The sequence below is a fragment of the Phacochoerus africanus genome, chromosome 15 (assembly GCF_016906955.1).
Source record: "Phacochoerus africanus isolate WHEZ1 chromosome 15, ROS_Pafr_v1, whole genome shotgun sequence".
Lineage (NCBI taxonomy): Eukaryota > Metazoa > Chordata > Mammalia > Artiodactyla > Suidae > Phacochoerus > Phacochoerus africanus.
The window spans coordinates 39,044,153-39,067,298 of NC_062558.1; the positions used below are offsets into that span (position 1 = coordinate 39,044,153).

Below are 23,146 nucleotides of genomic sequence, written 5' to 3' on the forward strand. Positions count from 1 at the left end.
GTTAGGGATAAATGCGGAGGAGGGGAGGGGGTCTTCCTTCATCTCGTGTGAGCACTTGTGCCCTTCTGCACAGGTAAAGAGCCTTGTTGAGATCTCTCCATGTTCATGTGTTTTACTTTCTGACACTGATGATCTGAGCCAGAGTCACTTTTCCCAAACAAATGTAAACAGTTCAGAAACCCTGAGCTACAGAGACTTGGAGACCACCTAGTTCAACTCCCCATTTTACAGATGTCGTCTGGGAAGCTGTGAGGTTAAAATCATTCAATGAGAGGCTTATTCAGCTGGGTTTAGCATTCAATCTATTTTCATTTACTCTCTCTTTTATGCCAGGCACTGGGCTGCTTAAGAAATTAAGAAGACTTCCATTTTCATCTTGTGCAGATTCCATAAATTATTAAGGCTGGATGGACATTAGACAGCACTGATCTGATCTCTGAGGAAACTGAGGTACTACTTAGTGCTTCTAAACATTGTGGAGGGGGTTTAGAGTACCCGCTAACCTGGAAATCTACACAAATTTCTTCTTAAAAATGCATATAAACACCTGGATAGCTGTGTCTATGATATCAGGCTGCCCCGGAACTCCTGAGTCCTACCCACAAAATGTCTAAGACTCCAAGTCAAAAAAAGAAAAAAGTGGCGGGTGGGTGGGTGGATCTTCCTTTAGAAAGAAGAGAATGTGATGAGGTTTATTGTCAGCTTGTTATACCGTAGGAAAGATACCTACCTAACTAGATGTAGCAAATTCCAGGCATTACTACTCACTTCTCCCTCTGTCCACATTTTGGAAAAATTCTGTGCCAAAAACTACAGGAGATGGTGGAACTGAGGCGGGGAGGTGATAAGAATCCAACAGATTGTGTCAACAATAGGTCTCCTTGTGTCTCTCTGACTTCCTTCTCCATCATGGTGTCTGGACACCAAGGTTAATGACAAGTCCTAATTACTTTTTGGGGCCCATCTGTTGAGGGACGTTGACCTCAAATGGAAGCCACCCTGCTTCCTGTCCCTTTGCAGGCAGAATATATGAACAAATGCCTGTGAGAGGCTCTGGATAGAAAGAAATATGACAAAGACAGAGAGAGGAACCTACCACTGGGGAAGGGGGGGGGGGGGAACAAAACAAAACCTGCACACACAAATTTCCCCAGGCAAATGTTTAATTCCAGACTTAACGTGTGTGTGTGTGTGTGTGTATGTGCGTGCATGCGCATGTGTGTCTTTTTAGAATCTCACAAGCAGTATATGGAGGTTCCCAGGCTAGGGGTCCAATCAGAGCTGTAGCTGCCAGCCTACACCACAGCCACAGCAGTAAGAGATTCAAGCCATGTCTGCAACCTACACTGAAGCTCACAGCAATGCTGGATACTTAAACCACTGGGCAGGGCCAGGGATTGACCTGCATCCTCATGGATACTAGTCGAGTTTGTTAACCACTGGGCCATGATGGGAACTCCAGACTTAATATGTTTTTAAAAGTCCTATGGACACCCCAGTGGTGTCTGTTCAAATCACAAAGGCCCTTTGCTTTCTGGAGAAGCACTCAGCAGCCTTGCTTGCAGAGCATGGCACCTCTAGCCACGGCTGATAGGATGTGGGGTGGGCACTCAGAGTGACCTGGTTCAGAGTTCCTTCCCTGGGACTTTGGAACTAGGACTAAGAAGAGCTATAACAACTGGAGAGGCACAATATGAGATTATATTTTCTAAGATGCAGGATGAGAAGCAGAGCTTTCACGAGGTTAGGCTGTGTTCCTGACCTTGGATCCCTTGAGATATCTCTGAATCCTTATGTTTAAAGCCCCTGTGTTGCCTAATGAGTAGAGTCTCCAAAGATGGTCGTCATTAACATCTTCCTTTCCTGGATGCAGAAGTCATTCCTTGAGGAGGAGGAGATGGGATCTATTTACCCTCTCTAATAGAATGCAGTGGAGTGATACCCTAGGTGTTAAGAATCCTGGTGACTTCCATCTTTGCTCTCTTGGGAGCCAGCTGCCACCTAAAGGAGCTCAGGCAAGACTACTGAATAAGGAAAAATTCCATGGACAGAGAGGAGCCATGCTTAGGGCACTGAGGCAAAGACATAGGACTGGAGATTTCCTGGCCCTTCTAGACCAACCAAGCCATCAGTTGAACATGGCTTGAGTGAGTGACCCCAGCCCAGGTCATATGGAACAGAAAATGGACCTAGCAGAGCCCTGTCTAAATTCTTAACCCACAGAATCATGAATAATAGCCTATTGTTGATGCTTGAGGTCAGTAAGTTTCGAGTGACTTGTTATGCAGTGATAGACAATTGAAACAACCTCGCTGGAACTAATTTCCTTTCTTGTAAGCCAAGCGTCCTAACTAGTATAGAAAGTCTACAGCAGTCAGGGGATACAAAACATCCCACTTAGCCTCAAATAAGGAATGTGGGGCAAAATGAGGCTCTTTAAGGAGTTTCCCTTCCGGCCATCATCTTTCCCTCTGGGGATGCTGAAGAGAGCAGAGCTGAGTAGTGAGCGAAGGTTTAGATACCCCCTTGGGCAGAAGCAAAGAGGCTCCAAGGGGAGAACCACCTCTGGTCTGCTGCATCCCTTGGGGGCTCCCTGGGCAGTTAATTCTAACAAAATTGGCCCAGGAAGATAGAACCTCCAGGGAGGCCTGAGGGTGATTCTACCCTGGAACTCTCTAGGACCATAGGACCATGGAGACCATTTCTGGCCACTTTGGAGATACAAACAGTTTAGTAAGATCTGGAAAGAATCACTGGGCCAGCACAGAGGGGATCCTAGATTCTAGCTCCCCAAATGTTCCTTCCAAATCTGAGCTTTAACAATTTTCATGTTCTGCAGAGTCTAAGAATTTGAGGCCAGCCCTTCAGGAAAGATATCAAGTAGTTAAGAGCATACTTCTGAGAGTCAGCCACATAGAGACATGTATCTTAGCTCTGTGTGACCTGGGACAAATGCCCTAACCTCTCTAAGCCTCAGTTTCCTCATCTACAAAATGGGGATAATAATAGCATCTACTTGATAGGGCTGAGAGGAGCAGTTAATGAGTTAAGCCCAAATGTAGTCTTTAGGTTTAGTGTAAGGCCATTAGTAAGCACTCCATCAATAAATGGTACCCATTACAGTTGATAATTTATTATGTAAACAATGACTTCACATGTCTCTTAGATGACTTCTCCTCAGGTAACAGAAAAGTTAGCCTCATAGAGCTTATGTCTGGACCCAGAAGGAGACACAGATAACATCTGCAGTTTTAACCATTATAAGGAGCTCATTTGCTGAGAGGTGCAGCCGACAACATGGTACTAGGTCTCCCACCCAATACCCTCAAATACTGTAGAGCTGGGTCAGGCAGGATCCTGAGACTCCCACTGACCTGCCTCACTGGATGGGTGGGGAATGAAGCCCCCAAGACTCATTAACTGAGGTTCTGGAGTGGGAGCTCTGATGGCACCCCATTTTCTGCCTCATTCCATGTCTGATCTGTCATCTTCCTTTCATCTGCCTCCACTCTGATCCTCTCCTAGGGAAGCGTGGGCAGAACAGGAATGGGGGCAGGTTGGAGCTCATAAGACACAAACAGCATGGGGTTTGCCCCTGGCAACGCTACCAGCGAGGGCTGGTGGCTGGAAGGGCCCAGGGAAACAGCGACAGCCAGAATCCTCTAGGACTGACCTCCCTACTCTGGTAGAAAATACTGTCTCAGCAAAGAGACATTCTGCTCAGCAAAGAGACACTCTGTCACCATGTGCTTGGTCCCAGCTTCCCTGGAAGGCTCCTTAATTTCCAGGGGAAGCCAGGGGCTTGCCAAACAGGAATCTCAGGCATAATTTTAGAACAAAAGCCTCAGGTGGTGTAAGAAAAACAAAAAGCTTCCTCAGCAAATTCATCATTAAATAATCACCACCATTAGTGGAGTGTTCAGTCAGCACCAAGCACCAAGACAATCCTTCGCGAACAAATGAAACACTCCCTGGGAAGTGTGTGCTAATGTTACCCCCATTTTGCAGATGAGGAAACTGAGGCACAGGGAGGTAAAGGGGCTTACTTAAGGTCACACAGGGAGTATGTGGCAGAGCTGGAATTTGAACCTAGTCTCTCTGACTCTGGGGCCCCAGAGATTAACAACTGTGCTCTTCCACCAGGTCACCAGGTCAGGCAATATGGCAAGACATGGGGGACAAAGCAGGGAACCCATGCTCCCTGTTCTAGAATGTTCAATCTAGAGTGCTCAGTCCACAGAGGTCCCCTTAACTTTACCTCCAAAGGCAGCCCAGTGGCCACGATGGCACAATGTAGCCAGCACCCCTTGGCTACAGATGACTAGACAAGGGATAGAATCTGATATAAATATAAACCAGCCAAGCATAGTGCCTCCCCTGGGAATTTGGACCCTGGATTACAAAATTCTAAGCTCTCCAGCCTCATGGCTGCAGGAGACGCAGAAAGAAATTGAGGGGAAGCATTGTCTACTATGTTTAATCACTCACTCAACAAATATTTTACTGCACAACTACTATATACTAGGTTCGGGGATTCCATAGTGAACAAAACAGTCAAAAATCTCTACACTCAGGGATCTTATCATCTAATGAGGAGAGATTGATTGATTTGATTTGATTACACAATAATCAAACTCAAAATAAAATATAAAATGTGTTAGCTGGTAGAAAGCACTAGGCAGGAAAAGGTTGAAAGGAGGTCTTGCTTCCAAGCAAGAATTTAATATCCATATCCTTCCTTCCTGGAAGGCTGAGACCCATTGTTGGTTGAAGTGAATACACACACACACACACACACACACACACACACACGCGCGCGCGCTCTCAGACTTCCAGCCCGGCCAACCCTCTCCTGACGCATCTGTTAAAAAGCCAAACAAAAACTCAACCCTATAAGCGACCCCTCAAGACCTTACCCCTTTAGCAACCTAATGAGGAAGCTGATGGAGGTCAACGCAAAGCTGACTCAGCCTGTGCTAGGTTGTCATTTATCAACGGCACCTCTGATCTCCCCAGCCCACCCTAAATAAGATTACCTGCAGAGGCTCAAATCAAAGGCATTACTTCCTGTGTGTTCATAACATCATTTTCCATCCAAAAACCTTGTTCACCCTCCACTGAGTGGGAGGGCGGGGAGGTGAAAGGGCACCTCAGTGTCCAAATCAGTTATATGCAGTTGGCAAAGGCTGCTCCCTGGCAGAGGGGTCTGGGGAAGAGGCAGGAGGAGGAGGCGGCATCTTAGCAATCCCTCTTACTTCCCATTTGAGGTTCAGGCTGAGAGGACCACTCACTGGCCCCCCTGCATCACTTGCCAAGAGCTCCCCCATACTTTTTAAAAAAATTATTATTTTTTTTTTCTTTTTAGGACTGCACCTGCAGCTTATGGAAGTTCCCAGGCTTGGGGTTGAATGAGAGCCACAGCTGCCGGCTTGTGCCACAGCCACAGTTGTGCCAGATTCTTAACCCACTGAGCCATGACGGGAACTCCAAGAGCCCCCCACATACTCACTCTCTTCCCAGGCCCTCCTCCCCTCTCCCTTTCCCTGACTCTGGTGAACCTCCACATCTTGCCCACTCAGCCCTTCCCAAGCCCACTCACCACTCCTCCCCCTCTCTATCACTGCCCTGGCTCAGTGAGGGCATCACTTCTGACACACACACCACACATCTTCCTTACCTCCCATGCTTCTCTCCCATACATGTTTTTGTTACTGCTGCCCTCCAAGCCCCACTTTTCCCTTCCTCCTACCATTCATTAAACACAAAGTATGACCAGGCTTGGCCCAGGAACCATACATGCATCATTTCACTTGCTCCGTATGACAATCTTGTGGGACAATTCCTCCCATTTCCCCTATTCTATGAGTGAGCAAACTGAGGCTCAGAGGGATGAAGCAGCATGCCCAGGATCCACAGCCGGCAACTGGGGAGCTGGGAGGAAACCCAGGGCTCCTGGGGTCTAGACCCACCAGCTTAACCTCTGCTACCTCACTCTGACGCTTGCTCTCCTTCTGGATGGACTTTTCGATTCTCTCATAGACTTCATCTCAGATGTGCTCTCTCTTTATGTACTACCTAGCTCTCATGCCACAACTGCGGCAATGCCAGATCCTCTACACCCACTATACCACAGCAGGAACTCCTATGTACTGTCTCTTTGATGTACACTTTATCCCCTAAAGTATCTCAGCTGTACAGTCTGGCATCTGCATGGCCAATGTCTCTAGAACACATTTCTATGCACCTGGAATTGGTAAAACACCTGTGCCCCCCCACACACACCTCCAGCTTCCAGTGACAACTTCCCATTCCCCTCTCAGAAGATTCCCCCGTTCTCCATCTTTAATGCACCCCAGCCAAGAAGCCCCCTCCCCAGACAGCTCCCTTCCCACTCTGCTCTGCTCTCTTTTCTCCTCTTCCAGCTCTCCCATCTCAAGCACCAAGGACTCTAGTTCTGCCTGAGTGGGTGGCTTGGTCCATCACAGACCACAGACTTAGAAGGCAGCCCTGCCCTACCCCAGCACACCTGCCCTGAGTAGCAGGGCCTTCTGGCCCTTGATGGCTCTCAGAATGGATCAGTAGCAGCAGGCCTTACCCGATTCGCTCCTGCTCCATCTCTTCCATCTTCTCAGCACGAGCAATCACCCTGTTGATGATTTCCTTCTCCTCATCTGTCAGCTCTTCCTGCTTCCTCTGTCTGTCAGGCTGACCACTGGGGTGGACAGACCATCCTGTCTGGAGCCTGAAAGGTAATTTGGGACTGTGTGAGGCTGGAAAGGAGGCCATGTAGAGTAGAGGTCAGGCTCTAGTCCCTGGAGTCGGTAAACCTCAGTTCAAATCCCTGCAGGGAGACTTGGTGCAAAAGAATTCAATCTCTCAGAGCCTCAGTTTGCTCATCTGTACAATGGGACACTCATACCTCCTTCATTGGGTTCTGATGAATTTATTATTATTATTGCTATTTTTTGCTTTTTAGGGCCGCACCCGTGGTATATGGAGGTTCCCAGGCTAGGGGTCTAATCGGAGCTGTAACCACAGGCCTACACCACAGCCACAGCAATGCTAGATCTGAGCTACGTCTGTGACCTACACCACAGCTCACGGCAATGCGGATCCTTAATCCACTGAGCGAGGTCAGGGATCAAACCCGCAAACTCATGGTTCCTAGTCAGATTTGTTTCTGCTTGGCCATGGCGGGAACTTCCCCACCTTTTTTTTTTTTTTAGTGTATTTTTATTAAATGCCACTCTGGAAGTGGCATTTGCGGAAGGTCATGGAAACCTGGAGGATAATGGCATTCTCAGGAAAAGAACCCAGAATAGTAAACTTCTATAATTGGAGTAGAAATATTTCTGGGAGGGTGGTCGGAAGCCCTGGATCCTAGGTGGACCCCAGCCCTTGCCTGGCACAAATATGTCTGGTGTGGACCACAGATTCTAAAGAATAAGTTTAAACTAGTTGCCAACTAGTTTTATAAAAATCTCTCTATTTCATATAAAGATCTAGGTTTCCTGCCTCCAAAGCTGCTGAGTTCCATCCTGTGCTCTTCCCGACTTTTTTTTTTTTAAGCAAATACTGACATAGCACCTATTGGGTGCCCACATTAATTAATTAATTAATCTATTCATTCATTAATTCATTCTTTCATTCTTTTTTGGCTGCCCCACAGGCATATGGAGTTCCTGGACCAGGGATCAGATCAGAGCTGCAGTTGCAACCTTTGCAGCTGTGCTGGGCCACGGATTGAACCTGCGTCCTGCCACTTCAGAGACACCACCCAACTTGTGCCACAGTGGAAACTCCCCACATTACCTCATTTAATCCTCACAACAGCCCTACTGGGCATCCATATTATCTCATTTAGTTCTCACAACATTTCTACAAGGCAGGGATGGTTATTGTCTATTTTCTGGCAGGGAGACACAGGTATAGAGAAATTCGCCTACTTGCCCAAGGTCAATGGCTGGGAAGTGGCAGAGGTGGTATTCAGACCTTGGAAGCCTGCACACTTAACCTACAGAGAGAATTGAATCCCTATCTGCATAGTCCTGGTGATGGTGCAGTAGATCAGAAGCTGCCAGGGAGAGAGCTCATGTTGGGATCCATGGCAAATTATTATTACCTCCACTAATAACAGAGTCTATACCCCAAGGCACTGAGGTGCATCACCCGAGTGGAATGCAGGGTTAAACACCACTAGAAATTCTTGTCCCTGCTAGGGAAAAAAATCAGTTAACTATGAATCCCCTGGAGCCAGCACCCCATTAGATGCCAGCCTCTATTACTTCCACTGCTCTAATCACATCAGCAGGCATGAAATTGCCTTTTGACACTCCAAGTTGGAAATTAAAAACCTCCTCTTCCTCCCACCCTCCACCTCCTCTTCCATCCTCCCACCTTAGCTGGTTTGTTCAGAGGAGCAGAGAAAGACGAGTTTGAAAGCAATAGGAAGCAGATGTCTTGGGGGCAAGTTTTGTTGCAAGAAAGAGGAGGGGGTAGTCTGGGTAATTTCTGATGGAAACACATCTTGCCTTGGATTAGGGGCCTCTGGGGATGAGCAAATGCTAAACATACTCAAACTTCTCTGCCCAAAATCCATGGCGTCCCTGGGCCAGGGATCAAACCTATGCCACAGCAGCGATCTCAGCCGCTGCAGTGACAATGCCAGATCCTTAAACTATGGTACCACAAGAGAACTCTCATTACCTCTTTTATATATATATGTTTTGGCTATGCCCACAGCATGTGAAAAATGCCCCAAAGCTATGGCTGGCTCCTACTGGGATCTTGAAGATAAGATAGAATCATGTAGCAGAAGGCAAAGGAAGAGACTGGCCAGGCTGTGGAACGGTCTTTGCAAAGGTCTGGAGTTGAGAGAGCAGGGAGTGTGCCTAAGGAGGTGAAGGAAGATTAATATGGTAGCCAGCCTACAAGATGGTCCCCAGTGATCTCTACCTCCTGGTTTTCAACCCTCCCTGTCATCTCCTCCCACACTGAATCCCAGCTGGTCCTGTGTGAGCAGCTAAATACAATGGATGTGACAGTGGGTGACTTCCAAGGCTAGGTCACAAAAGACATGGCAACTTCTGCCTCTATTTCGGGTCATTATATCTAGGGGAAGTCAGATGCCATGTCATGAGGACACTCAAATATCCCTGTGGACAGGCCCATGCAGAAAGGAGCTGAGGCCCCCAGCCAACAGCCAGCACCAACTTGTCAGCTATGTGATCCTCCAGCCCCTCTCAAGCCCTCAGATAACTGTAATCCCAGCTGACATATGACTACAACTGTGCCAGAACTACCCAGCTAAGCCACTCTACCAACAAAAACTGCAGGAAGTAATAAGAGGTTTCTGTTAAGCCACTAAGTTTGATGTGATTTGTTCTGCAGCATTAGATAACAAGAAAAATCAGGCCAGCTGGAGGATGGAGATGAAGTGGCACAAAGCCCCATCTACAGTGTGCGTGTGTTCTTTTTCTATTGCTGTAGAACAAGTTGGTACCAACCTAGGGGCTTTACACAACATTCATTTATATCTCACAGTTTCCATGACAGGAACCCAGGCGCAGCTTGGCTGGGTCCTTTGCTCAGCTTCTCACAAGGCTACAATCAGATGTCATCTGGGTTATGTTCTCATCTAGAAGCTTTCTGGGGAAGAATCAGCTTCCAGGTAAATTTGAGTTGTTGGCAGATTTCATTTCATGGCAGCCATGTGACCTAGGACCCTAGCTTTTTGTTGGCTATTGGCAAAAGGTCACCTCCTTGTCCTGGATGCAGCCTACAATTCCTAACCAAGCAGACTTTTCCAACTTCCTTCATCAAGTATGCAAGGTGAATCTCCAGCTCCGGTCAAATGAGACAGAGTCTTACATAACATGATGTAATCACAAGGATGATGTCCCATCCTGTTTGCTGTATTCTCTAGGTTAAAAACACATCCCAGGTCCTGCCCACACCCAAAGGGAGGAGGTCAGGAAGGAAGGGACGTTGGGGGTCACCTGAAAGCCCATATGACACAGCCCCCCTCCGGGGGTCCTTTCAGCCTTGCCTGAAAGCTCCCTATCATGAACACCTCACTATCACATAAGGGGTCCATGCCTTTCCGTTGGAAAGCTCTTCCTTATGCTAATATCTCTCAGCCTGATTTTTCTTCTCATTAATTTTGAAGGATACAGTGGACTCCTGCAGCATATGGAAAACCACCCATCCTCTCCAAAGAGCTTTAGTCATAACCTCATCCAGCCAACTCCCCAGGTCCCTCTGGTTTTCAATGGAAACGCATGTCTCAATTGCCCCTATTCTTTCTTCTGTCACCCTACTTTTCTTTCCTTATTCTCTTCTGATACCCTTCCCTTTATTTCCTGCCTTGACAAAGCAGCTCAGTGACAGAGACAGAGCACAGGTGAGATGCTAGGCCTCACACCCAGCGGAGACCCTTTCAAGGATACATTTCGATAGCTCACAATCTGGTCATGGGTATAGTTGGCCATGAGTCTGACCTGAAGCCAATGCTGGTTACCCCAGCACACAACTCTCTGGGATCGGCATGCATGGAAAATGCACAGCTCCAGAAACATAAGCAGGAATGGGGGGCCCCAAGAAGCCCCCAAGATAATTGCCTCTATCTGCAGATGAACAGAAGGCCTGCTGGAGGCTGTCGGCATCTCTCTAGACCCTGCCCCCTTCCTCTGCTCCAAAGCATGCTGTTGACAAACAGCTCATCCTGTGTTTGAAAATGTCACCGATTGGTCTCAGTGGGGACTCACAACCCTCCCGTGGATTTTTATGTTTTAATTCCGAAAGCAAACAGAGAGAAATGAGATGGTTTTTCAAACCAAAGCCTTTGCTCTCAAGGGAAAGAATGGGCTTGTCCAGACCTGTGAGCATGGGGGCCTTGAGATGCTCCTGTTACAGGATGGGGTGCCCTTGCCAAGGGCTTCTGGGCACAGGATTCCAGCTCCCCATCCTTAAGACTGGAGACCAGTGTTGGGATCTTGTTAAAGATCAAAGGTGGAGACCAAAGTGTTGCTTCCTTGGACAAATTACTTAGAGCATTGTATTCAATCTAGTAAATGCCCTGATGGCCTACTGTATGCCAACCTGAGCCCTCCTTGACCTGGTGGAGTTTAAGACTGAAATCCCAGATCTGTGGCTTATTAGCAGTATGTATGAGGGCTCTGTGCCACTCTGAATGTGTTTCCATATCTCTGAGATGGGAATGATTTCATGTCTGTTTCCTGCTGGGACCCTCAGAGGCTACTAATGATCCTCAGTGGCTGCATGAGGTGAGACCAATTGAGACTGATCAGGCGAAGAGGGCTGGTCCATCTCTGCTTTTAATCACATACCTAGAACAACACTTCCTGGAGAATCATTGAAGGGCACCTGCCTCCTATTCCCCCAAATTGTCTAAGCCATGTTTTGTTTTGTTTTTGTTTTTGTTTTGTTTATTTTTGTTTTCTTTTCTTTTTCTTTTTCTTTTTAGGGCTGTACCTGTAGCATATAGAAGTTCCCAGGCTAGGCACCTACACCACAGCCACAGCAATGCAGGATCTAAGCCACATTTGCAACCTATGCCACAGCTTGTGGTAATGCCAGATCCTTAACCCACTGAGTGAGGTCAGGGATCAAACCTGCATCCTCATAGATACCATGTTGGGTTCTTAACCTGCTAAGCCACAAGGGGAACTCCCTAAGCCATAGTTTTCAAACTGTTGTCTGTAGTTCCATGGGGGGAGGGGAGTCTCAAAGGGCTGCAAGTAAGTGCACTGTAGAGGAACAGAGGGGGTAGGAAACCCTCCATCCTCACCTCAGCCCAGATGGCAATCCTGGGTCCCCAAGACTAGCAAAGCAAGGGTATCAGTTTTAAAAAAATAGAAAAAAAAATCAAGACTTTGATATTTGATATTTAATAAAAGCATGAAATGTGGCTTACTGCACTGATGGCCTTCATATGTCACTCTTATAAGTGCCTACACCCTTTGCCATGTGAAACTGAAATTGCTCTCATCAAAAGGTGAGAGTCTATTTCCCTACCCCTTGAATTCTGCCTGGATTCATTGCTTACTTCGGCCAGTAAAATGCAGGAGAGAGATGTCGTGCCCTCCCGGGGCTATGTCTACAAGGGCCTTGTATGTTTCTGCTTACTATTTTACATCTCTGCCATCACCACAACAAAAAGCCAGTACAGCCTGTTGGAGGATGAGAGGCATGTGGATCAAAGCTGAGGCATTCCAGCCATAGCCATTCTAGATCAGCCAACCCTTTGATGCAAGAGGGAGACCAGCCAAGATCAGCAGAACCACCAGCCAAGCCCAGATCCCTGAGAATAAATCATTGTTTCTTTTTATGCCACTGAGCTTTAAGTGGTTTGTTACACAGCAAAAGATAATTGATATACTATCCACTGTGGCAACAACAACAAAAAAGTGATGTTTATTAAACTCTCTACATTTGCTTTATGGTTTGGTATTATTTTAACTTACAGTGGCATTAAGTATACTGGGATATGTTTAATGCTTTCAGCCACTAAAGGTCTTTACCCAGCTCCACGCTTTATCCGCCTTATGCATTTTGCTTCTTAATAAAACAGTATTCAAAGAAAGAATTTTGCTGTTGACAGAAACCTGAAGATCACTGCAGTTGACCTGCTCATCTTCCAGGTGCCCAACACTCAGAAGACGGAAAGGAATTGCAGGAAAGGTGTGTGGAGAGAGTATGGCCAGAGGCTTGAGAAACCAGCATCCTAGACGTGCTTCATCTTCACCTGCTTAGGTGCATCTAGAGATGGTCAGAAGGGACGTTCCCACCGAACCAGAACCAGTGGCCTCTGATACAAAAGGAAGTTAGTCCTGACTCCAGGTAGAAGCCCCTCACAGATGTGTCCCCCTACAATACTGCAAAGGGCAGACTCCACCTCCTTCCTGCCTCCCACCTTGATTCTTCATTTCATGCACACAATAGTCACGTAATAAATACCCACCAGATGTCTCTATTAATATATTATAACTCCCCAAAGGAGTGGGATGATGAAAATGCAGGGCACAAATGCTCTGAAGCATTAAACAGTGGTGGTGTACAGAAAATTAATCCTTTTTCTTTCCTTCTTCTTATCCCCTCCCTTCCCCCAGGATGCCAACAGAAGCAAGTGTCAGCAGGAAGTCTCTTTACAGCTCAGTGAATGAGATTTTAATGAATCCTGAAGGGGAGGTGTGGAAGGAGGGACATCCAGACCACAAAACATTTTACATAAGCCATGCTGATATAAGGCCCTTTGGGATGAAATGTACCCCAACCAGACTAAAGGGGGTGTCAAAAGGATGCTGTGTTTCCCCAGCTCCCTTCAGAAAGCTAAGGGGATCTCAGGCTGCTGCTAATTTTTAATTCAGACTACATTCCATTCAGTTTTTCTAAAACTTCATGCTCTCTCTTCTATTTGGACTTTGCACATGTTGTTCCCTTACCTGGAACCCCTCTGTCCTTTCTCTATCTTGAACCTCATTTACATGGTCTCAGCTTACACATTACTCCTTCCAGGAAACCCTCCCATCATAACCCCAAAGTCTGGGCCAGGGGCCCCTTATTGTACTCCCTTGGGCCACTGTGATCCTGCTATTATAGGTTCTTGCACAGTAAAGTGTATTTGTTGATAACTGGCTATTTATTTGTTTGTAAACCCCTCTGGACATGCACTCAGACTTTGGCTAACCTTGTAACCTTACTACAAGTGGTACTTACTTACATGTAGTAAGGTTATAGCAAGTTACTACAAGTAGTATTTATTTACATGTAGTAAGGTTACAATTACTACGTCATGCATGTCTTAGCACAGTGCATGACATGTGGTAAGCAGTGGGTAAGTATTTGTTAAGGAAGGAAGGAAGGAAGGTAGGAAGGGAGAGAGGGAGAAAGGGAGGAGAGGCAGGGAGAAGGGAGAGGATGAAGGAGGGAGGGAAGGACAATGGACATACACCCTACCTTTCAACCTTCAGCATTCAGGAAGCCTTAAGGGCTTGGGACTCTCTAAAGTCACGAACTTCTCTCTTGTGATGTTCATCTTTATAATCAGATAACATCTCAGTGCCTCTCCCCAGGATGTCTGAATGAAATACTCATGATATTCATAAAAAGATCTTGTATGATCAGAATCTTACCAGCAACAACAGAGAATGTAAAACACATATCCTGTATATATGCACACACCAATGCATATATACAAGGTGTGTGTGTGTGTGTGTGTGTATACAGGATATGTGTTTTGCATTCTCTGTTGTTGCTGGTAAGATTCTGATCATACAAGGGTAATGCACGTCCATACCTTCCTCTACGTTTGGTGCTTTACAGTTTACGAAACTTTCCCATGCATCTCATTCGACTGTATCCCCGCCAAGTGAGGGTGGAAGGGCAGGGTTCTCACATCCATGTTACAAAGGAGATGGCCAGGGTTCAAGGAGGTAAAGGACATCCCCCAAGGCCACACTGACATTGAGTCCCAGGGCAGGATTCAGACCTGGGTGTTCTGAGGCCAGACTCAAGCACTCTTATTATGGCTCTGTGATAACTTCCTCATCATGGGGAGGGTAAAAATGATTTCCATAGCTTCTGAATGAGTAGACACCACTGAAGACCCGTCTGCTTTGCACTCTATTCGTATATTGGGCTCAGCATCCAATCCGTCACGCGTATTTAGAAAATGAATCCAATTTAAAACAAAAGTTATGAGCAAAGATAGGACCTCTGAGTCCAAGGCATTTCACTGGAAAATCAGGCTGACCTCCCATGAGGTGACAAAGACCATAGGTAGAGTACATAAGGTCCCACGAGCTCTATTCTGTTCATCATCATCCTGATTAGTGGTAGCAGTTATATTTTCTTTATCTAAGAATGGTGTTCCCAGGCAAAATGTTGCAGAAACAGAGGCACAGCATGGTTAATAAACTTGCTGAATCCCACACATTGCTAATAAGAATTAAATGGAAAGTTCTCCTAAGGGGTATTTTCATTTTTTATCAAGAAGTTTTTGAAATTTTGTAATTTTTTTCTCAAGAGGGGTGTGCATTTTTTTTAAAACAACTTGGATCTTTTTTTAAAGATATGTAAAACATGCTAGCTCCTTTTTGGGCCATCTCTCTTTAGGGGCAAGCCACTTTTATGAGAAAAGAGATAAAATTCAGTCTGCAGAAAAATAAAAGTAGCATAAAATACTCACTGTTCTTTATCACTGGAGGAAGGCAAAGAAAGGAGAGAAAGAAAAAAAATGAATAAAATTAGGGGGAAAAAATCTCATAACAATACCAACACTGTCTGGATGCAACAACCACACAGTTTAAATTACAATGACCTACTTCCATTTATTCCCCCAGTCATTATTTTATTCCAGCTCATCTAAAACAAGGCTGCTGCAATGTAAGGTTGTATAATTCATGGCTTTGATTTAAATGATTGATGAACTCAGCTTATTAATTAACCCATCTGATTATTTATGTATTTACACAATGGTTTTTGGTCCTAAAGAGGTATCACTTAATGATAAGAGGGCCACTATCACTCTTGGCTTCTGTTGTTTCAAACACTGGGAGATAAGGAGTATGTTGAGATGGGGCAATGAGCCCTGAACAGTAACTGGATCATCCAATAGCAGAACTTGCAGGGCGTCTGTTTGGGGAAGCAAGTCCTTCCCTTCTAAAAAGGAGACTAGCATCTCCATTTACTAGATGTGTTAGCATAGGCAGGTCATATCTTCTCTTTGTGCCTCAGTTTCCACCCAGGCTTGCAGACTTGAAAGCTATAGAGAAATATCAACCATCAGAGACCAGCATTTCTCTCCATGTGTTTGCAACATAGAGAGCTAAAACACTGCCCTATCCATGCAAGAGGCAGATACATTCAAACACAATCACAATTGTGCTCCAAACACCATTGTTAGATTCAAGGAGGCTGAGAGAGGAAGGCATTTGAAAATCACAAAAGCAGTAAGTGTATCTGGTTAGCCAGCAGTTAATTAAGACTAGATTTCTTAATTTACTGGAGAAAGACATTAGAAGTGTCTGCATTAGGACATCAGCACTGCAGCAGACTAGATAGCATGTGCAATGACTATAACTCACCCATTAGCATTTACTGGAAAATAATTTTAATATCTGAAGAAAATGCAGTAGCAATCAAGCCAGCCGGATGCATTCAGAATGCCAATATGTTTCATAGGAGCCCGGGAGCACTTTTAATGAAACTGCATCCAGACTCTGAATAATTCTAATTTAATTGTAAGGCAAATTGTTTGGCTTCATTATTGACTAAAGTAAACTCTGATGGATGGGATTTTAATTAACTGACATTTTTAAAATAAAATAAATATTTTATCCCATCTACCTTCAGGCAACTGTTTATCTTACAGACTCAGTTTTTGGCTGATAGAATATTCTCTGCCGAATAAGTTTGGCTTCAAGAAGATGTCATGGGAAGGGCTTAGAAACCAGAAGTTTCCTTTCAAAAAGGAAACCAACAGAGTTCAATAATGCCTTCAAAATTGTGAAACTCATAGAACTAGAGGTGGTTTTTGGTAGGAGTAGTAAACAGGGGCTTTTGCCACAGAGAGTATGAATGGACTAAATATTCTGAAAGACCTTTCGCTAGTATATAATTAGGGGTTCTATAAATGATGGCAAGCTTTTTTTTTTTTTTTTTTTTTTGCCACCCTGTGGCAAATGGAGTTCACAGTCCAGGGATTAGATACAAGCCATAGTTGTGACCCATGATGCAGCTACAGCAATGCAGGATCCTTAGCTTGCTATGCTGGGCTGGCGATCAAACCTGAACCTGTGACCCAGTGCTCCAGAGATGCCACTGATTCCATTGCACCACAGTGGGAACTCAGAGGACAAGCCTTTTTAAAATGCAGTTCTAGGATTGCTAGAAAGTAAGGGAATTCTCCAACACCCCACCCCACTTCAAAACAAATAAGCAAAATAGACTTCGTCAAAATAAAAAAGGTTTCTCTTCAAAAAATTCTGTTATGAAAAAATGCAAGTCCCTGACAGAATAAAATATGTGCAAAATATATCTCCAACAAAGGACTTTTATCTACAACATATGAGAGAAAAAAACTTGTAAAACTTATAACAAGAAGATAAATGACCTTATTTTTAAATGGACAAAATATTTGAACAGACACTTTAGTGAAGAGGTTGTATGAATGGCAAATGACATAAGAAGACAGTCAACATCATTAGCCACTAGGGAAAAGCAAATTAAAATCACAAAGCAGGATGTTCCCTGGTGGCCTAGTGGTTAAGGATTTGGCATTGTCACTGCTGTGACTCAGGTTTGATCCCTGGCCTGGAAATTTCCACTTACTGCAAGTGTGGCCAATAAATAAATAAAATAAATAAATATCACAAAACAAATACCACTTTGCATACAGTACAGTGGTGAAAATAGAAAAGACTAATCATATCAGGTGTTGGTAAAAAGGTAGAGAGATAGAACATTCAGACACTTATAGTGGAAATTTAAAGTGGTACAACCAATTTGGAAAACAGTTTGTTAGTTTCTTAAAAAGTTAAACATACATCTACTGTACCAGGGAGACATTCTACTCCCAGGTATTTACTCAAGAGAAACGAAAGCATATATACAAATTTTATTTGTACTAGCCCAAAACTGGAAACAACCCAAATGTCCATCAATAGATGAATGGATAAAAAATTTGTAGTATAGCCACACAATGAAATATGATTTAGCAATAAAAAGAAATAAAATATTGATATGCAAAACAATATGGATGGATCATGAAATAATTATGCCATGTGAAAGAAAAGAGACATCTCCCCTCAAAAAGGATTATACACTGAATGATTCCATTTATATAAAATTCTAAAAAGTACAGACTAACTTATGCTTAGATAAAGAAGTAATTACCTAGGGATGGATGTGGAGAGAGAGGGCCAGAAAGAAGAGAATGCAAAGGGGAATGAGCATATGCATATGAGTAAAAATGATCAAACTGTACTTTAAATGTATACTGTTGGAGGTATATTACTTATATGTTTACAAGGCAATTTTTAAAATTTAATTTTATTGAAGTATAGTTTATTTATAATGTTCTATTAATTTCTGCTGGACAGCAAAGTGATTCAGCCATATAACATACATATCCATTCCCATATAGATTATCACAGAACATTGATTAGATTTCCCTATACTATGCAGCAGGTAAGGCAATTTTTTAAAAATGTAAAGGAAAACCCAGCAAGCTGAATCCAGAACAGAAAGCTGTGATCAGTAAGCCAATGTAAACACCTGTGTTGTGTTCCAAAGGGTGACTCTGAACTCCTAATAAGATGGGGAGCTTGAGAACTTCACCTTGAACCAAGACCATTTAAGGGAGCTCAGGTCATCCTGGGTGAGAAGCACACATGAGAGCTGGCAGAAGCAAATGCAAAACTCTCTGAAGAAAATATTCCCATGGTAGATCTCCAAGATTCTCACAGATTGAGCTCACGATAAAAAATTACCAAAGTTCCCATTGTGGCTTAGCAGCAAAAAAGCTGACTAGTATCCATGAGGATGTGTGTTCAATCCCTGGCCTTGCTCAGTGGGTAAAGGATCTGGTATTGCCATGAGCTGCGGTGTAGGTCACAGATGCGGCTTGGATCCTGTGTTGCTGTGGCTGTGGTGTAGGTCACAGGTGCAGTTCTGATTTGACCCCTAGCCTGGGAACTTCCATATGCCACAAGTGCAGCCCTAAAAAAAAAAGGAAAAAAAAAATTACCAAGCATTCAAGAAGCAAGATCCTATGAGTGAAAATCTGCAGGAATAATAAATAATAGACTTAGATTGTCAAGGTCTTCAGGCAGTGGTGGGCTGATAAATGTTTAACAGTTGAATCTGGAGAAAAAGCCCCATTGTGGCTGATTTTGAGTACCTACATGATGTCACTAAATGCAAAGAAACATGCAATGTTTTCTATAGTATTTCTATAGTATTCTACCATACAGGTATAATAGACACAAATAACATAGAGAATAATAGAATATAGCAAAATCATTAAGAAATTATTAATGTTGAGCATTCACTACCTTCGTATTTAATATAATTTAATTGTAAAACTACACAACTTAATTTTTAACAATGGCCATGTTTAACAACTGACTTGCAAAATTCCTAAAAATTTAACATCAGCTCTCATGAACCACCATGGAACAGCTACAGCACACCACTGACTTAGGTATAAATAATTCCTGGATATAGAATGTGAACTTACTGTTATGTAAAATTTCCCAATTTCTAAATGATCAGGCTAAAAATAAAAAACACATTTCTGAAAGTCAGAGTCAGCTGGTGGCCTGTCAGTCTGTAACCTATGATCTAGTCTAACTTCCTCATTGGATGGAGAAATTGAGGCCCAAAGAAAGGAAAGAGATTCGCCTATGATCACCCAGTAAATTAGTTCAGATCTGGAACCGGAACCAAGTCTGATTCTAACCACCAGGCCCAGCACTCTTTCCATTCCATCAGGCTGCCTCTAATTTAGGGCATGGAGCTCAGAATTTAATTTTATTACTCTCACCTTGCAAAGCAGTAAAATTAGTGGAGAAGTTTCCATGGCTAAACCCTCACCAGGTTCCTCCCCCACTCCAGGGAGGGAAATTCTATTTCTTTCCTTGCTATTTCTCTCCTCCTTCAGGTGACAATCAGGAGCTCATTGCCCCAAAGCAAACCACTCTCAAGAAGACCCAGCAACTTACTTTGATTGAAGGGGTCGGTCACTGGGGCACATCCAACGGCTGGAGCTGTTGCTGAACACAGTGTCAGTCATGGCAGAAGTCCGGTGCTCCTGGAAAACATCAGCCCAGAAAGGTCATCACACAAAGAGACATTCAATCTCTCCTTATTTCTCAGGTCCCTGCTCTATGCCATGTACTCTGGGGGATACAGAGAAGAAATGGAACTTTATCCAGCTTCTCCACTTCCCAGATGGGGACCTGCAGGTCCCAAGATGGAAAGGGTCACAGCTCCCTTGTGGCAGAAATGGATCAGAGCGAAGAGCTCCCGTCCTTTAATCCATGTTCCTCCCATTCATTGTTGATGCAAAGCCACAAACCCAGGAGGGAGGGTCAAAGCTCTTCACTCCAAGTCAGGGTCTTTCTACTGGAGGATGTCATCTGACTCACATACTGGTCAACTTGGTCTTGATCAGGTCAAAACAAACAAACAAACAAACAAACAAAACCCCCTGCAAAACCCCAAACCTATCTCTCAGAGTTTTATGGCAAATGCTAGTGTCATCCCTTCCTTCAATTTTTAAAAATTTTTATTTATTTAAATAATTAATTAATTGCTGCAGCAATGCTGGAGATTCTTTTTTTTTTTTTTCTTTCTGTCTTTCTCTAGGGCCACTCCCATGGCATATGGTGGTTCCCAAGCTAGGGGTCTAATTGGAGCTGTAGCTGCTAGCCACAGCCACAGCCACAGCATTGAGGGATCCCAGCCACATCTGTGACCTACACCACAGCTCACAGCATCGCTGGATCCTTAACCCACTAAGCGAGGCCAGGGATCGAACCTGCAACCTCATGGTTCCTAGTCGGATTTGTTAACCACTGAGCCATGATGGGAATTCCAATGCTGGATTCTTTAACCAACTGTGCTGGGATGGGGATTGAACCTGCGTCCTGGCACTACAGAGATGCCACCTATCCCCTTGCATCACAGCAGGAACTCCTGCAGTTGGATTCTTAACCCACTGCACACAGCAGGAACTCCTTCCTTTCTTTTTAATAATCTACACATAAGCCATCAGAAACTTATGTTGGTTCAATCTTCATAACAGATCCAGAATCTTCTCAATATTCTCTACCTGAATTGCTACTCTGCTAATCCAAACCACTACTATCCCGGCCTGGCTTACTACAGTAGCCTCTTCACTGATCTCCCTGCTTCTACCCTTGGCCCACTTCGGTCCCTGCTCTAATCCATGCTCTGCATAGTGGCCAGCGAGATCTTAAACATAAATTGCAGCTTGTGAAAACAGCACCACCATGGTGGGAATCTTCCTGCTAAAACGTAAGCCTCTTGCAGAACTCTTTCTGTTTTGTCCTCTGCTGAATCTCCAACACCTAGCATGGCTCCTGGCACATAGAAGGCACTTAATAAAGGATCCTGCTGTGTCACACTGGGAACTATCTCTAGTCACTTGTGATGGAGCATTATAATGTGAGAAAATAGAATGCGTACATGTATGTGTAACTGGGTCACCATGCTGTACAGTAGAAAAAAAATTGTATTGGGGAAATAACAATTAAAAAATAAATAAGAAAAAATAAACAATCACGTATATAATACTTGAAGAAAATTTCTTACGAGATCTGCTGTATAGCACAGGGAACTATATCTAGTCACTTGTGATGGAACATGATAGAAGATAATGTGAGAAAAGAATGTGTGACTGGGTGACTTTGCTGGACAGCAGAAATTGACAGACCATTGTAAATCAATTATAATAGAGAAAATAAAAATCTTACAAAAAATATTTCTTGAATGCACGCATGAGTCTCCATCAATGCTAAGTTCAGCTGAACTCGTCTAAGCTTATGTCCTTTCTGAACCTTCCCTCCTCCCCTCCCCCAAGGTCTAGCCAAAGAGTGAGGGGAAAGAGACCATGGAGATTACATTTAATTTATTTTTTAAAAAAAGCTTTAGAAGGTAGATCATGGTGTCCAGTGGGTCCTGATTTCCCTGAAGGTCTTGTTACAATACAGTCTTTTTTCTAAGAAGCTGAATAGATAAGAAGTTGGAAAGTGAACAGGGAGAGAACTGTCTTTCCTGTTCTGCAGCCAGTGCAATTATTAAATCTATGTGTGAGTGAAGCCAGAGGGGGGCTGATGGTTGAACACAGGGAAGAAAAGGCCTCTTACAGAAACTCCATTTCCTCTGCTCCCGTGTGGTTAACATAATCTTCCCAGATTAATATGGCCATTTCCTTGTTTCCACTTTGAAAACAGAAAGAAAGGAGAGATGGCTCCTGTTGTGAAGGAAATCTGCTGAAAACAACCTTAACGTTTCATTATTGCCTGTGCCAAGAGCTGAATGAGGCTGCCCTGGGCCCCCTGGGGACCCCTAGCCCCTGCTGGGTACTGAGAGCCTCAGTCCCAGTAATGAGCTTCCTCAGCTGCCCTTGGTCTGGACAGCGAATGTTCTTTTCAATGCCTCCTGATTTGAGGCACAGATGCAACACTACCCTTGGAGGATCCCCAGGGGGTGGGGGGGCGGCTGGGACAAGGGATATCTGATCTCCAAATTCTGTTGCCCTCGAGGCAGAACATGGCTTGCCCATCCTTTCCTGTATTCAGCAATGCACACCAGGAATTCAAATTCATTTCCTATTAAAATTCTGTCTGCAAATCCAAACTCACTGGTTGGCCACCCCCATGGAAACCACCTGTCTGTCCCCAGACCAGAAGCCATGCTGGAAAGCCCTTATTTCAGCTTTGCCACACAGGCTTCTCAAAGTGTCACATCCCAGGACTGGACTTCTTGCCCTGGTCAAGGGCCTTGAAGAGGGAAGCCTGAGTGACAGGGACTACCCCAACCTCTAGAAGTGTTAGCAACTAGGGGCTTATGGTATTCCCATTTTCCAGAGAAATGTTCTTAGCCAAGAGCAGCTGTCCTGCCCAGAGATATCTAGGAGGCTGCCCCCACCCCAGGGAGCAGTGCAAAGCCAATGACTAACCAACAAGGGGATGGTATAAAAGTGCAGCCTCTGTCTCATGGTGGGACAGCTATGTGGTGCCAGCATGCTCCAGAGCTCCCCATGGCATCAGGCTGGGGCCAGACTCGAGGTGAAGCCACAACTTTGCCCCAAATCTTCCTCTGCCCTGTCCTGCTCCCCTGAGCCCACCACTAGCACAAGAAACCCCACCTCAGGTTCTACTTCTAGAGGACTTCTCTTCACATGGGTGTAGAAGGGAGAGTCTTAGGAAAGTGGAGTTCTGATCCCCAAGCTCATTGTCACTTCCTCCCCAGGGCAAGCTGCTTGATCATTATCAAGCTGACAGAGCGGGATCCTAAGCTATCCCCTGCTTGCCTGCCTGCAAATAATACTCCATGAGGTCCAGCCAAGATATCAGATTTGAGGATGAGTTAGCAG

General features: G+C 44.6%; 1 protein-coding gene across 1 annotated transcript in view; it reads right to left on the bottom strand.

Annotated features, from left to right (window-relative positions):
- The window catches only part of RPH3A (rabphilin 3A), a 293,276-nt gene that overhangs the window by 47,227 nt on the left and 222,903 nt on the right, over positions 1-23,146 (bottom strand). The window contains exons 3-4 of the mRNA XM_047760895.1: positions 19,746-19,834; positions 6,596-6,742 (exon numbers count right to left, since the gene is read on the bottom strand). Of these exons, the coding sequence (XP_047616851.1) occupies positions 6,596-6,742; positions 19,746-19,816 (218 nt within the window). The 5' untranslated portion in view covers positions 19,817-19,834. The remainder of the gene's footprint in view (positions 1-6,595; positions 6,743-19,745; positions 19,835-23,146) is intronic.